General features: G+C 37.5%; 1 protein-coding gene across 4 annotated transcripts in view; it reads left to right on the top strand.

The window, feature by feature from the left end:
- NEGR1 (neuronal growth regulator 1) overlaps positions 1–15015 on the top strand; it is a 1028214-nt gene that overhangs the window by 806991 nt on the left and 206208 nt on the right. For 3 of the 4 annotated variants that reach the window (XM_044944851.2, XM_025289451.3, XM_044944850.1), the window contains one exon: positions 892–1043. In XM_044944851.2, coding sequence (XP_044800786.1) covers positions 892–1043 — 152 coding nt within the window. Of the gene's footprint in view, positions 1–891; positions 1044–3223; positions 3438–15015 lie in introns of those variants that run through there. The other variant, XM_044944849.1, reaches the window with a different exon arrangement.

A 15015-nucleotide genomic window follows, 5' to 3' on the forward strand; every position in this document is an offset into this window, starting at 1 on the left:
CCTCTTCTGCTTGGAAAGCAGATTCTTTACCACTGAGCCTCCTGGGAAACCAACCAAAGATAGGACTCAACTTAAATACTACCCTCAATATTATATTTAACTTTTTTTTTTCTTTTTGTAGATTTAACAAGTCATCTATTTGGGTTGTACCTACAGTAAAGTAGCAGTAAAGTGTTGAGTCTGGACTCAGCACCATCCTACCACAGCTATAGGATTACCTTTCATGATGAAAGTTATCTAAAACTATCCTTTGAAATAGCCCAGGCCTCACCAGGTGGCGCTAGTGTTAAAGAACCCGCCCCTGCCGATGCAGGAAACATGAGAGACTTGGGTTCGATTCCTCAGTCAGGAAGATTCCCTGGCGGAGGGCATGGCAATCCACTCCAGTATTCTTGTCTGGAGAATCCTATGGACAGAGGAGCCTGGTGGGCTACAGTCCATAGGATGGCAAAGAGTCAGACACAACTAAAGCAACTTAGTACACAGACATATTCTGGTCAACTTTTTAGAAATCAGGAGTTTGTGTTTTTAATGGAATCATTATATTTAATCCCTTTTACTTTTCCTTGGCTTTAACAGTTGAGATGCCATTGCTGTAATGTGTTTAATTTTCTAAAATACAAATCAATGTATGGACAGGACATGTGGTTATCTAAGTCTGGTTTGTTATATAGCACAGATAATCCCATAGGAACAGTCTGCCACTGTCATACAGTTTCCCTACCCTGGTATCTACTACTGTAAGGAAAATATAATTACACTGTTATCATGTTATATGCTAACAGCAGCATGGTCAAAACTGTCTATGGGTTGCCATGACAACCCCATCTAGATAAAAGTGAAAATGGTATTCACAATACATATTTACCTAGAGTTTATTTTGCCTTTTAGGCTCTTCAATGGCCAACAAGGAATTATCATTCAAAATTTTAGCACAAGATCCATTCTCACTGTTACCAATGTGACACAGGAGCACTTCGGCAACTATACTTGTGTGGCTGTCAACAAGCTAGGCACAACCAACGCGAGCCTGCCTCTCAGCCGTAAGTAACACAGAATTACCAAAATGCTCCCAGGGCCTTTTGGTTCCTGTCTATGAGCTCAGCCTGATGTGTCATGTTCCTTCCACAGAGGAAATTTGGCCCCAAAATAATCTGGATGTTGGGGAATTTGATAATCCCTATAGAATTACATATGTGCTTAGAAAAATATTTTAGATCTGAGAGAAGAAGAATGTTACATAAATAATAGGATCCACTAAAGATGTCTTCTGACTGATGATGGCTGGTTGGTAGAATTTAGTTTTGTTTTGTTTTCAAAAATTCATTATATTTAAGCATAAATTAATCTGGATTGAATTTACTCTTGGTTGACTTTCTCTAGATATTTTGAAATAGTGAGAAGTTCACCATGACCAAGGTATAATAGTGAGTAAATGATGATGGACAAAATATTTTATCCATATAGGTAATTTTTTACTCAAAACTGTATTTTGAAAAAGAACATAAGGTTTTACTTAAATAGGTACTTTAGTTCTAATGTATCTTAGTTCCTAAGGACCAGAAATGAAAAAAAAAAGAAGACCAAACACAAGGATTAGGGGAAAGGAGATAATTATATTTTAACGTTTTCAATTAGTTTTAGTACTTTTTAGAAGCTGTTGTTCAAGAGTTGTTATAACCATAAAATATTCCTGATTTTGAAGTGGAATGTTACTCAAAATGTTCAAAGAAGACTCCAGAGAATATGCTGTCTTTTTAGTTGTACAGTTATCTAAACCATTCTTATCTTTGATAGTTTATGTTTTTATGGTAACCTGACATATGTATATTTATTCTGTCATCCTTTGATAGTAAGCACTCTCTGTAAAAGGCAAATATTATGAGTTCATCACAGACATGATTGTTTCTATTTTGCAGAAATGAGGGACGGGATATATAATACTCCTACTACTTAAAAATATTAAATAAGTTTCATGATTTATGAACTCTGAATTACCAAGATTTAAGAATCTCTGTTGTTAAATAAAATATATCAGTTGGTTGTTAATAGAAAATAATAATTTAAGATGATTTGTCCTATATACACTTTTAAAAAATCACATCATGTATTATTTCAGTTCAATATTATAAAGTATTTCTTAGTACCCCCTACTCTGAAAGAAACGCATTGCTTGCCACAAAATAGTCAAAGTATAATATACTTGCTTAAGTTTCTTCCATGAAGATTATTTACTTAGTGTAATTATGAATAATAACATTGCAAATATTATAGGGCAGTGTGAATTCCAAGTTAATGTAAATATTGATACTTCTTTTGTAATGTTATTAATATTTTAAATTGTTTAAATATTCAAGAACCTGAAAGAGTAAATGAATTAAACCGAGTAAAGAAAAATTTAAGGCTTAATAACACATTAATTTTTGCTACTTAAATTTCTAAACCACACTCTGATTTTCAAAACTGAAGCATTAATGAATGTAACAAATTAGAAACAAATGTCATTTATTTGTTTTACTCTGGCAACCTTAGCACAGTCATCTGGATATAAGGCACTGCTGAAAAGGCTTCTAAACATGGTATCTTTAGAATGGACTCTGATGATCTTCCTTTGTCTCTGACTTTCTGTGTATAGAAGTGCTAAGGATAACTAGAACAATTTGATTGAAATTCATTAAGAAAGACATAATATGCAAATTTTGTCTATAATTTTGAACTTAACCCTGGAAGTTTGAAGAAATGTCTGTATATTCAAAACTCTTGTGTGACCTCATCTGAAACTCTTATTGCACTGAGTTTCTATTTTTTACAATAATTATTTTTGCATAGTTTGTATCTCTCTACCAGATTATGTTTGTTGAGAAGACAGAATCAATGTATGATTAATTCTCCCATATCACTAAGCACGGTGTCTAATATTTCATAGACTATTAAACTATGTCTGATATTCACATAGACAACTTATTTAGTGAATAAGTGAATTAAACAGTGTTTGAATAGACAATTAATAAATGAATGAATAGACTGAGATTTAGCTGTGCAAAGTATATTTTAATCTCCAGCTGTATAAAGGAATATTACAGTGATGGTAATACTTATTTGTGAACTTACTGTAAACCAGATAATATCTTTAAATGAATCTGTTCCAATATCTTTGTATGAATTTGTTATTTTAATTCTCACACTACCAAAAAAGGTAAATTCTAAAATTCTCTTCTTACAGATGAGGAAACTAAAATGAAGGGAAATTAAAAGCTTGGTCAAAGTCAAATGGCTAATAAGTGACAAAGCAGAAACCTGATCAACAGTCTAGTTTCAGAGTCCCAGGTTTTAACTTCTATGTTTCACTGTTTCTCACTGTGATAAACATAAAACCAGTATGGAGATAAATTGTATCATTTGCAACATATTATTGAAAGATAAACCTCTACATGTAACATGTTTGCCTTTCTTAGCTTTTTTTTTAATATAAATTTTAGTAATTTAGGGTGCTATTGTTGAATGTATAAAAACTATTTTTAATAAATGGTTAGAAATGGGCAACATACACCAGATATAAAATTTTAAGTTTATGAAAGATGAATGAGGTTAATGTTTGGCTAAAATATTTTAAAAAGTGAGACTCAGAGACATTCGAACACATATTTTTACGGGATTTTAAAACTCTTTGGAATGGTACCATTCTCCAACACAGGCACTATGAATCTTCAAACTATGTAGAGAAAGACAGCTTTTTTAAAGTTCATGTGAAGCTGGTTTCCCCTTGATAAGAATTCCTTTCATATCTTCACAAGGTCTGTAGATGGGAGAGCCTTCAGCCTCTAAACTGATCCAAAATAAGTGGTTGGTCCTAAGCTGATCTAATGTTGGCCCATGACCTGCTATTTTTTTTTTTAATCTGTTATTGAATATCAGCCCTTCTTATAGTCAAGGGAGTGTATAAAACCAAAGTGCTCATCTTCCAATCCAGGAGAAAGGAATTAGACTTCAAAGAGTCTGCTATTTGTGTAAATAATGATATATGAAACAAGCCATGAACAGAGAAATTCATATTATTATGATTTGTATCCATGCATATTAATATGCTCAGAGAGTTAATCAAAAATGTGAGTTTCCCTTCATAGTGCTTATGCATAGCAAACACTACATTGAGTTTCAGTCACTGAGAATCAGGTCCCTATCCAAAACTATTTAGAATAAATCCCGATTCTATTAAAATCTACTTCTTATGTGTAATAACCTACATTTTCCAGATCATCAAGAAGGAAAAAGTCAAGAAGTTGTAGTTTAGAGTCTTGCCATAACTGAGACCACCAAAAAGGAATGTAGCACTTTTTTATGTATAAATGTTTGTGTGTCTATGTTTCACATATAATGGGAGTCAAGCAGGTCATAATTTGAACCACAGTTTCATCACATATAGTTATATGATCTTGAGTACATGCCAAAGCTTCAGTTAATTCATTTGTAAAGTAAGGGCAATAATAGCTCCCACTTCATTGTTGTTGTTCAGTCACCGTCATGTCCACTCTTTATGACTCCATGGACTGCAGCATGCCAGGCCCCTCTGTTCCTCACCATCTCCCAGAGTTGGCCCAAGTTCATGTCCATTGAATCAGTGATGCCATCCAATCATCTCATCCTCTGTTTCCCTCTTCTCCTTCTGCCTTCAGTCTTTCCCAGCATCAGGGTCTTTTCCAATGAGTCAGCTCTTTGCATCAGGTGGCCAAAGTACTGGAACTTCAGCTTCAGCATCAGTCCTTCCAATGAGTATTCAGGGTTGATTTCCTTTAGGATTGACTGGTTTGATTTCCTTGTTGTCCAAGGACTCTCAAGAATCTTCTCCAGCACCACAGTTCAAAAGCATCAATTCTTTGGCACTCAGCCTTCTTTATGGTCCAACTCTCACATCCATACATGACTCCTGGATAGCTCCCCCTTCAGGATAAAAATTAAGTGGGATGATGCATGTAATATATGTTACCCATTGTTATTATGTGACAGCCCCCAAGAACACTCAGTTTAATTGCTTTCAAAAACTATCTATATAGATGGCTAAGCTTATTTGATGACTGATTGACCAGTACTTTACTGAGGGGTTAGGTAGTAAGTTGTCATTGGCAATCAAGGGAGAAGGCATGTAAATTTGATATAATGTCCCAACTCTGGCTATAACTTAACTTCATCCCTTGCTCTGTATATGAACCATACTTTGTAGGACTAATTCCAGATTAAATATGATGTTTGCAGCATAGAAGTTCAGACATCTAGATTTAAAGCATAAAGACAGAAGTAAAGCAGTTGTTCTATTATGAGGCTCCAACATTTTATCGGTAGCAATAGTTATCCATCAAATATATAGACTGCCCACAATATATGAAGCACTGAGCTAGATGTTGGAAAGAAAAGTATTCATAGAATGGGAACTTCATCCTCAAAGAGTCCTCAGATGAATAAGAGGAGAGGTACAGAAGCAGATAACTCTAGTACAGTACAGTCAACAGTAGAGTACAAGGGCAGAGAAGAGGCTCTTAATCTATTTTGAGGACCATGAAAGGACTGTCATCTAAAGTAGGTAATATTGCTGTATGAATTATAACTAAGTTACAACTTCAAAATATTATTTTATTCACCGTTGTCATATTTTCAGAGGCAGAACTTTGTAGAGTTCATTCAACAATAATCATGAGCACAATGTACAGTGTCACAAATGAAAGAATGAGACACTCAGTCTTAATGATTCAGGGCAATTTATAGAGAAAACCCTTGAGACAAGGATGTGATTGGGTTGAGCCTGGGTGTGGGAATGGGAAGGAGAAAAATACTCCTGTATGGAACAGCTCATGTAGAGGCATAGCAGAATGAAACAATCTGATACATTTGAAGACCTCATAGTAGTTTAATATGGTTAGAGAAAAAGGAAGAAGAGAGTGTTGAGAGATGAGGCTGGACAAGGTGGTAGACTTAGGACAGAAAGGGCCTGAAGGTGAGTTTGAACTTTATCCTTCTAGTTTTGGAGAGCCATTGAATCCTTGTAATAAAGGATGGATATAAACAGATTTAATTTCTGAAATACTTTCTTAGGCAATGTGGAGGGCTTAACCCAAGTATTAGACTTACAAGAAGATAATTGCACAAAAAGAGTTATAGGGATGACAGAGATAATTAGGACAGAGGAGCTAATGACCAAATCTGAAGGCAATAGGAATGGAATTGTGAAAATCTAGATAACTACTTAAGTTTACTTTGGATATCATTAACCAGGCTAGAATGTAAGAAAAGGATTAACCCTTTTTTACTGGGGGAGAAGGTGAATATTGAAAGAGAGAAATGTGTTTAATTTTAGACATAGTCAGTTGGAGGCAATGTCCAGTGGGTAGCTGTACTTAAGTCCAGAATGGAGATATGATTCGGAAGTACCAGCATGGATGTGGTAGTTTCCAGTATGAGAGTAAATAAAATTTCACATAAAGGCCATGTAGAGTGAAAAGATGAGCAAAAACATGTGCAATAAACTACTCTTTCTATAGGCTAGGCTCTGAAAGGAAGAACACAGATTTTCAGATATTCTCTGCCTAGTGTAGCTGATGATCCCTCTGCCTTGATGCCTCAGCAGCTGGCCTGTTGTGAGCTTCTTTTCTGATCAATAGGCCCAGCAGTCTGGTGTATATCAACAACTCCCCAACACACAAAGATGCAGCACCCCAGTCTTTGGTGAATGATACTCAACAGGCTTCTTGCTCTTTTTCAAGCTTCCCTCATTCTAGTTTCTTGGCCTCTTTTCTCACATCTTTCTTTGGTCCCCAAGAAGCAATAAACAGCTTTGATTTAATATGAAGTCAATTTAAATTCTTTAGCTTACCATGGCCTATAGGCTTTAGACTGTAATTGTAAGAGAAGTGGTAATTTTAAGCTGAGATTTTAGTAATTTCATCAATAGAATTACTTCAGGTAGAGAGTAAATACTTCCTCAAGTAAGAGGAAAGTAAAATTTATAGTGAAAAAACTATAGGAGAGCTAGTATACAATGAATCCCTCATTCTCTAGATTACCTGTCCAGATATTTCTGAAATGTGTCTGCATTCTAAAAAGTCTTTGTGAGAGAGGTAGAGAAAAAGACAGAAAGAGTGTGAGAGCAAAAAAGAATATTCTGCAGATCACTGTAGATCAGCCTCAGGGAACAGTGCTTTAACAAACTTAATGATGGATGACAGCATGTCAACTATTCATAGCAAAATTCCTTATTAAGTAAAAACTTGGGGATTCAGAATTATGGAGAGTTTATTATTATTTTTAACTGTGTGTGTGTGTGTGTGTGTTTTGCTCCCTGAACATGAGCAACTAAAGGAGATGATTCCTCTAGGTCTGCTCCTTAAAGAATATGAACAAGATGGTCCCATCCTGCCATCTATGGGTCTAATTTATCAAATGTACATCATCATTGGATTAGTAATCTCATAACCAATAAAAGTCATTTTCATAAGTAGAACACATATATACTTTGTTTCCTGCTTTGATTATAGAACATGTATTAAGAGACTTACAATCTAAAGGGAAATAAGGAAAGATAGTAAGAAGGAAGAAATCTATATAAACAATGTGCTTAATATTTACATCAGTTGAAGTAACTCAGTTGTGTCTGACTCTTTGCGACCCCATGAACCACAGCACGCCAGGCCTCTCTATTCATCACCAACTCCCAGAGTCCACCCAAACCCATGTCCATTGAGTCGGCGATGCCATCCAACTATCTCATCCTCTGTCATCCCCTTCTCCTCCTGCCCTCAATCTTTGCCAGCATCAGGGTCTTTTCCAATGAGTCAACTCTTCGCATCAGGTGGCCAAAGTATTGGAGTTTCAGCTTCAGCATCAGTCCTTCAAGTGAATATTCAGGATTGATTTCCTTTAGGATGGACTTGTTGGATCTCCTTGCAGTCCAAGGGACTCTCAAGAGTCTTCTCCAATACCACAGTTCAAAAGCATCAATTCTTTGGTGCTCAGCTTTCTTTATAGTCCAACATTTACATAGCTTTGGTTTAATAATCTTCACATGAGACCTAATATGTGAAAATGTTTGGAACAACTCAAGCTTTAATATTAACAAAATCTTCTCTTACAGTCTCAGATAACAATATATTTTGTATCAACATATAACTGCCAAATCACTTTTTACTATGTTTCTTAAAGTGTGGTATCAAATATTTTGCTAGAATATAGGTCCTAATGATGCTGTAGGGACCTCTCTCCTTCCTTTCTTGTATGTGTGTGCTGGGGGGCGGGGCGCAGGTGCACACATATACATGGACATGCATTTATTCAGCTAACAAAGTTATTGCCTCTGAAATATTACACATAAGATATTCAAAGGACTCACCAAAACTGTCTTTCCCTCTCTTAGCAACACTGGAGACAATAACAAAGTCCAATTTTAAATGCTTTTATAATCAAGTGCTATTTAACTTTCTGAAAAATATCTCATTTTAGAGACTATTTCTTCCAAGTCTGTTTAATTTGATGATACCTCCTCTTTGAAATTATAAAAAAAGAAAAGTCAGTAACTGTTATCCAAAGGGAAAATGGGAAAGACTATTGGAGAAAGTAAGAATGTGTGTACATAAAAGTTTTTCCCTGTTTAGATCTGACTGATGCAGGCAAACTTTATTTTTTGACTGATTTGTTGAATATGGAACCAGCTGTGCCCTTGTAAGTAATATTTAAGCTCTCTGCTTGCTTCAAATGTCCCTACATGCCACTAAGCAACTGTATGAGCTGTTACTTTTGCCTGTTATAATGAACCTTGGTTCCATGTGAAAGGTAAAACCACAAATCTGAATGATTCATATTTTATATTGAAATTGATCTCCCCTCCTGCAACTTAAAAGAAATAGGGTTTTCATTTTGGTTGAAAGAGGCAGTAATAAATTTAGACTTGGTGGTTATTAAAGATAGCATGCTATGTGAGTCAACTTGCTTTATCCTCACAGCTTTATGATGTTAATGGAAACCCTTTCCTGAATGCTCTAGTAATAAGTATTTGACAAAAATTAGGCTTGAGGATATAGGTAGATTTTGATATAGCTAAATTGGCCTGTTAGATGACACTCAACCAAAGTGAAATATACATGCACAGTCATAATCATCATACAAGTAATGGATATATACAAATCCAACTAAACAGTATGAGTGAAGTCAGAGGAATTTATGCTCCCTGACCTTATACCTTTCAGTTCAATTCAGTCACTCAGTTGTGTCTGATTCTTTGCGAACCCATGGACTGCAGCACGCCAGGCTTCCCTGCCCATCACCAACTCCCAGAGCTTACTCAAATGTATGTCCATCGAGTTGGTGATGCCATTCAACCATCTCATCCTCCGTCATCCCCTTCTCCTCCCGCCTTCAAACTTTCCCAGCATTACGGTCTTTTGAAATGAGTCAGTTCTATGCATCAGGTGGCCAAAGTATTGGAATTTCACCTTTAGCATCAGTCCTTCCAAAATATATTCAGGACTGATTTCCTTTAGGATTGACATATTGGATCTCCTTGCAGTCCAAGGGACTCTCAAGATTTTTCTCCAACACCACAGTTCAAAAGCATCAATCTTCAGCACTCAGCGTTCTTTATAGTCCAACTCTCACATCCATACACGACTACTGGAAAAACCATAGCTTTGACTAGATGGACCTTTGTTGGCAAAGTAATATCTCTGCTTTTTAATATGCTGTCTAGGTTGGTCATAGCTTTTTCCAAGGAGCAAGCATCTTTTAATTTCATGGCTGCAGTCACCATCTGCACTGATTTTGGAGCCCCCAAAAAATAAAGTCTGACACTGTTTCCACTGTTTCCCCATCTCTTTGCCATGAAGTGATGGGACCGGATGCCATGATCTTCGTATTCTGAATGTTGAGTTTTAAGCCAACTTTTTCACTCTCCTCTTTCATCAAGAGGCTCTTTAGTTCTTTTTCACTTTATGCCATAAGGGTGGTGTCATCTGCATATCTGAGGTTATTGATATTTCTCCCAGCAGTCTTGATTCCAGCTTGTACTTCATCCAGCCTGGCATTTCACATGATGTACCCTGCATATAAGTTAAATAAGCAGCGTGACAATATACAGCCTTGATGTACACCTTTCCCAATTTGGAACCAGTCTGTTGTTCCATGTCCAGTTCTAACTCTTGCTTCTTGACCTGCATACAGATTTCTCAGTAGTCAGGTCAGGTGGTCTGGTTATTCCCAACTCTTTCAGAATTTTCCAGTTTGTTGTGATCCATACAGTCAAAGGCTTTGGCATAGTCAATAAAGCAGACATAGAGGTTTTTCTGGAACTCTTTTTCTTTTTTGATGATCCAACAGACATTGGCAATTTGATCTCTGGTTCTTCTGCCTTTTCTAAAACCAGCTTGAACATCTGGAAGTTCCTGGTTCACATAGTGCTGAAGCCTGGTTTGGAGAATTTTGAGCATTACTTTGCTAGCATGTGAGATGAGTGCGATTATGCGGTAGTTTGAGCATTATTTGGCATTGCTTTTCTCTGGGATTAGAATGAAAACTAACCTTTTCCAATTTTGTGGCCACTGGTGAATTTTCCAAATTTGCTGGCATATTGAATTCACCACTTTCACAGTATCATCTTTTAGGATTTGAAATAGCTCAACTGGAATTCCATCACCTCCACTAGCTTTGTTCATAGTGATGTTTCATGAGGCCCACTTGACATCACATTCCAGGATGTCTGACTCTAGGTGAGTGATCACACCATCGTGACTTTCTGGGTTGTGAAGATCTTTTTGCATAGTTCTTCTGTGTATCCTTGCCACCTCTTCTTAATGTCTTCTGCTTCTGATAGGTCCATACCATTTCTGTTTTTTATTGTGCCTATCTTTGAATGATATGTACCCTTGGTATCTCTCATTTTCTTGAAGAGATCTCTAGCCTTTCCCATTCAATTGTCTTCCTCTCATTTCTTTGCACTGATCACTGAGGAAGGCTTTCTTAACTTATACGTGTATCCTGTTTTTATTCTCAAGAAGCTTACACACAAAATGGACACCATACTTGCATGATGATATCCAACACTGTGAAGGCTTATAGGCCATTTGATTCTGTACAGAACATCCACAAAACCGTTGATCCACAGTAAAATTTCCTTGACATTTGGCCCTGTTCAAAATATCCTTGAGCATATTTGAGAATGCCAAATGATTTTGGAGAGGACTAAATATCAAAGACCTTTGGGCATGCATCAGTGTATTATGGACAGTTTGGGCAAAGTCAAATGTATATTAACTAGCTGAAGTAGAACAACCATTGAAAACTGTGGCGATCCAGTTCATCAAATTGCTTGTGCTGTGCCGTGCTTAGTCACTCAGTCATGTCTAACTCTTTTTGACCCCATAGACTGTAGCCTGCCAGGCTCCTCTATCCATGGGGATTCTCCAGGTAAGAATATTGGAGTGGGCTGCCATGCCCTTCTCCAGGGGATCTTCGCTACCCAGGGATCGAACCCTGCTGGGGTCCAGCCCCTGTTGGATCCAGGGATTCCCTCAGGAGGACAGCGTTGGCGAAAAGGATAGCACAGCAGAGAGATCAGAGGCTTGACCTGACTGGTTTACATGGGAAACTAATAAAGTTCGTGACACCGAACTTGCTCTGACCACGGAGACCGCAGGCGCTCTCTCGAATCGCCGAAGGTGCCCCACCCTGGGCACCTTCTCTAGTGGGTCTTAGAAGCCCAGGCAAGTAAGTGGTCTCAGAGAGCCCCCACGCTCCAATCATTCATCCTAAAGGAAGAACAGAGAAGAAAAGGAGAGAAAAGGAAGCAAGAACGACATGGGGAGACCAAGCCTGATGAGCATGGCCCACAACTTTATTTTCTAAAGTAGCTTTTATACCTTAAGTTGTGCATAGAGGATAATAGGGGGTGTAGAGTCATGCAAGGTCAGCAGTCCTTGACTCTATACCGAAGCCAGGCTTTCTTTCTGCAAACTTATCATAAGCAAAGGCTTTACATCATCTTCTGGCCAGGAGGCCTGTTAACATTTTATGACCCTTTCTTCTGAATAATAATTAGTCAATCAGAAAACTTATTTTCTCTAAAGGTGATTATTCTAAAGTCAGGTGGCACCCTCTGAAAGCATTAGATAAAGTTGCATTCCTATAGGGCAAAAGTGTGGGGGTTATAACAAGAAAAGAATTAACTCAAGGGTCCAAGGTTACAAACATTAAAGCTACTACTTACATTTCTATATACTAACTATATTAATCAATACAGTCCCAGGGACACAGTAGGTACGGGATATGGAAACTTGGCAGCATGCATTAACTCAACAAAGAAATCCTCTACTAGTTCTATTCTAACAATTTTAACTCTCTGAGAAGCTCTGCATTGTTAGAATATCTTAAGCTTCCCATGCCTCTCGTGCCTCTTGTGGTTGGGAGGCTGTGAACAATCACATGCGTAGCTGCAGGAGTCCGAACAAACCTGTCAGGCAAGCTAGAAAGTCATCAGAGGGGTTTGAATTGAAGCACTCCTATTATGCCCAGGAGACTTATTAACTAGAGCTCTAAGTTGATTTTCTTCAGAGAAAGGTGGTCGGGGATAGCCCCCCATTAATGTCAGAAGAGTTGGTGAAAGTCGTAAAATAATAAAATCGACAGATTTTGGTTTGGGGGTAGATGCTCAGGCAGGTCCAGGGGGCCTCTCAAGTTCTGATTCACCTTTGCATGTCAGATCCTCTCCTCATGACCTTTGTCATGGGTGGGAACTCCCGTGCTGGCTCCCTGCAGACCCCAGGTCTCCCACTTGCAGGCAGATGCTTTACAATTTGAGCCACGAGGGAAGCCTAAGAATACTGGAGTAGGTAGCCTATCCCTTCTCCAGGGGATCTTCCAAACACAGGAATCAAACCAGGGTCTCCTGCATTACAGATGGATTCTTTACCAGCTGAGCTACCAGGGAAACCCCAAACTGCTGCTGCTGCTGCTAAGTCACTTCAGCCATGTCCAACTCTGTGCAACCCCATAGACAGCAGCCCACCAGGCTCCCCGGTCCCTGGGATTCTCCAGGCAAGAATACTGGAGTGGGTTGCCATTTCCTTCTCCAATGCATGAAAGTAAAAAGTCAAAGTGAAGTCGCTCAGTCATGTCCAACTCTTAGCTACCTCATGGACTGCAGCCTACCAGGCTCCTCTGTCCATGGGATTTTCCAGACAAGAGTACTGGAGTGGGGCAAACCGCTGCTAATGAGAACCAAATACAGATGCTAACAGAGCTGAGGTTATTAGCTAGTCAACTTTTTCAAACTTTTTAAAGCAATGGATTCTTTCCTTTCCCAAACTAAAACCTTATGCAAATGATTAATATATGTGTGTGCTTAATTGCTCAGTCATGTTTGACTCTTTGTGACCCCTTCAACTGCAGCCTGCCAGGCTCCTCTGTCCATGGGGATTCTTCAGGCAAGAATGCTGGAGTGTAGTATATAACAAAGACAAAATTGAAATTCATTTAGTTGATTTGGAGATAAATCTGAAAAATTTTTCCAAAATCTTATTTTTTTCTTTCATATCACACTGCACAGTGACCCAGAGGCCTGTCAAAAAGGTATAGAATTTAAGAAAATTAGGTTTGAAAACTTTCAGTCTACTTAGTCCTTTTACTTTGTATGTGAGTGGACTGGGTCCCAAAGAAGGTGACTGAGAACCCAAAATTGTATGTTGTCACAGGAGATCTAGAACTTACTTTTTTCTACTCTTGTGCCCATGTTCTTTCCAATCTCTAGGCCATCCACCAAAAACTTTGGAATCAAACAGATATGAGTTGAAACCAGAATCCTCCATGCAGGATGCTGGACAGTTCTCTCAAACTCAGTCTTTAAACCTCAGTTGTCTCACCTATAAAATAGGGAAAATGACTCATTCTTATAGGGTTGTTGGGATGATTTATTGAGATAAGATATGTAAAATGGTGCATACAGCACCTAATCCAGAGCCAGTGGTCATTAAATGCTAATTTGCTTTTCTTTCCTCTCGGTTATATATAATCCAAACATTGAAAAGTAAACCTATAGAAGTTTGGATCTATATAACCTCAATAATTCTGTAGCTTGATCTCACTGGATATCCAAGAACTTCACTAGTTTTTTAGATTAATTTATTAATGTGCTTATGTATATTGCTATGATATCATCTTTTTATTAGAATTATTAATTAAATCAGCCATGCATATAAGTGTTCACTTGTAATGATATATAAAAAAAATGATCAGGTTTATAGAGAGGGTTGTACAAAATTAATTACTCTACTGATATGTTCCTCTCAAGTTAAGAGGCAGTTTGACAGCTGCCTCCTCAAGCTACTGAAACAGCATATACTTCCTATAGCTGGCAAAGGGTCAGTAAACACCAAAGTGAAAAGGGAGCTTTGGTGTTTGCTGTTGTCGGTGATCAGCCTTGAAATGTAGCAGGCTTGTGGAAATTAGATACTGAAAATATCAAAAAGTGTTTCAATTAAACCACAAATTTTTATTAGGAGCTCTAGCCTAAGAGGCAGAGAATTTAGGGTCTGGCGCTTACTTGGACGGGTTCTTAGGCAAAACACTTAATACTCTGGCCTCAGCTTCATTATTTAAAGATGGGGAAATAGAATATCTAATCTCTAAATTCTCTTTCATCTGTAATGCTTTAAGATTCTAAGAAATCTATATGTTTTTAAAAAGAAGTATTTATGGATTGTTGTTAAAAACAGTTGTGCTTACTTCTTGAAGTAGAAACACAATATTTTCCCCTTCTCTACAATTTTTTGTCATTGAATTTGAAATTATTTTTTATTGACAGAAAAAAATTGTACTTTAATGTGTTTTTCTCTTTGGTGAGTTTCCATAAAGTTTAGCTAATGGCACTGCTGGTCTAATTATTTTGTCATCTGTACAAAGAATTTCACTCTCCAGGGAAATTTCCTTTATGTTCCCAGTTTCAATTCTGTTGGCCAATAACCTGTGAAAAAGCATGAGACTAGACCT

This window comes from Bubalus bubalis, chromosome 6, assembly GCF_019923935.1.
Source record: "Bubalus bubalis isolate 160015118507 breed Murrah chromosome 6, NDDB_SH_1, whole genome shotgun sequence".
In the NCBI taxonomy this organism is placed as follows: domain Eukaryota; kingdom Metazoa; phylum Chordata; class Mammalia; order Artiodactyla; family Bovidae; genus Bubalus; species Bubalus bubalis.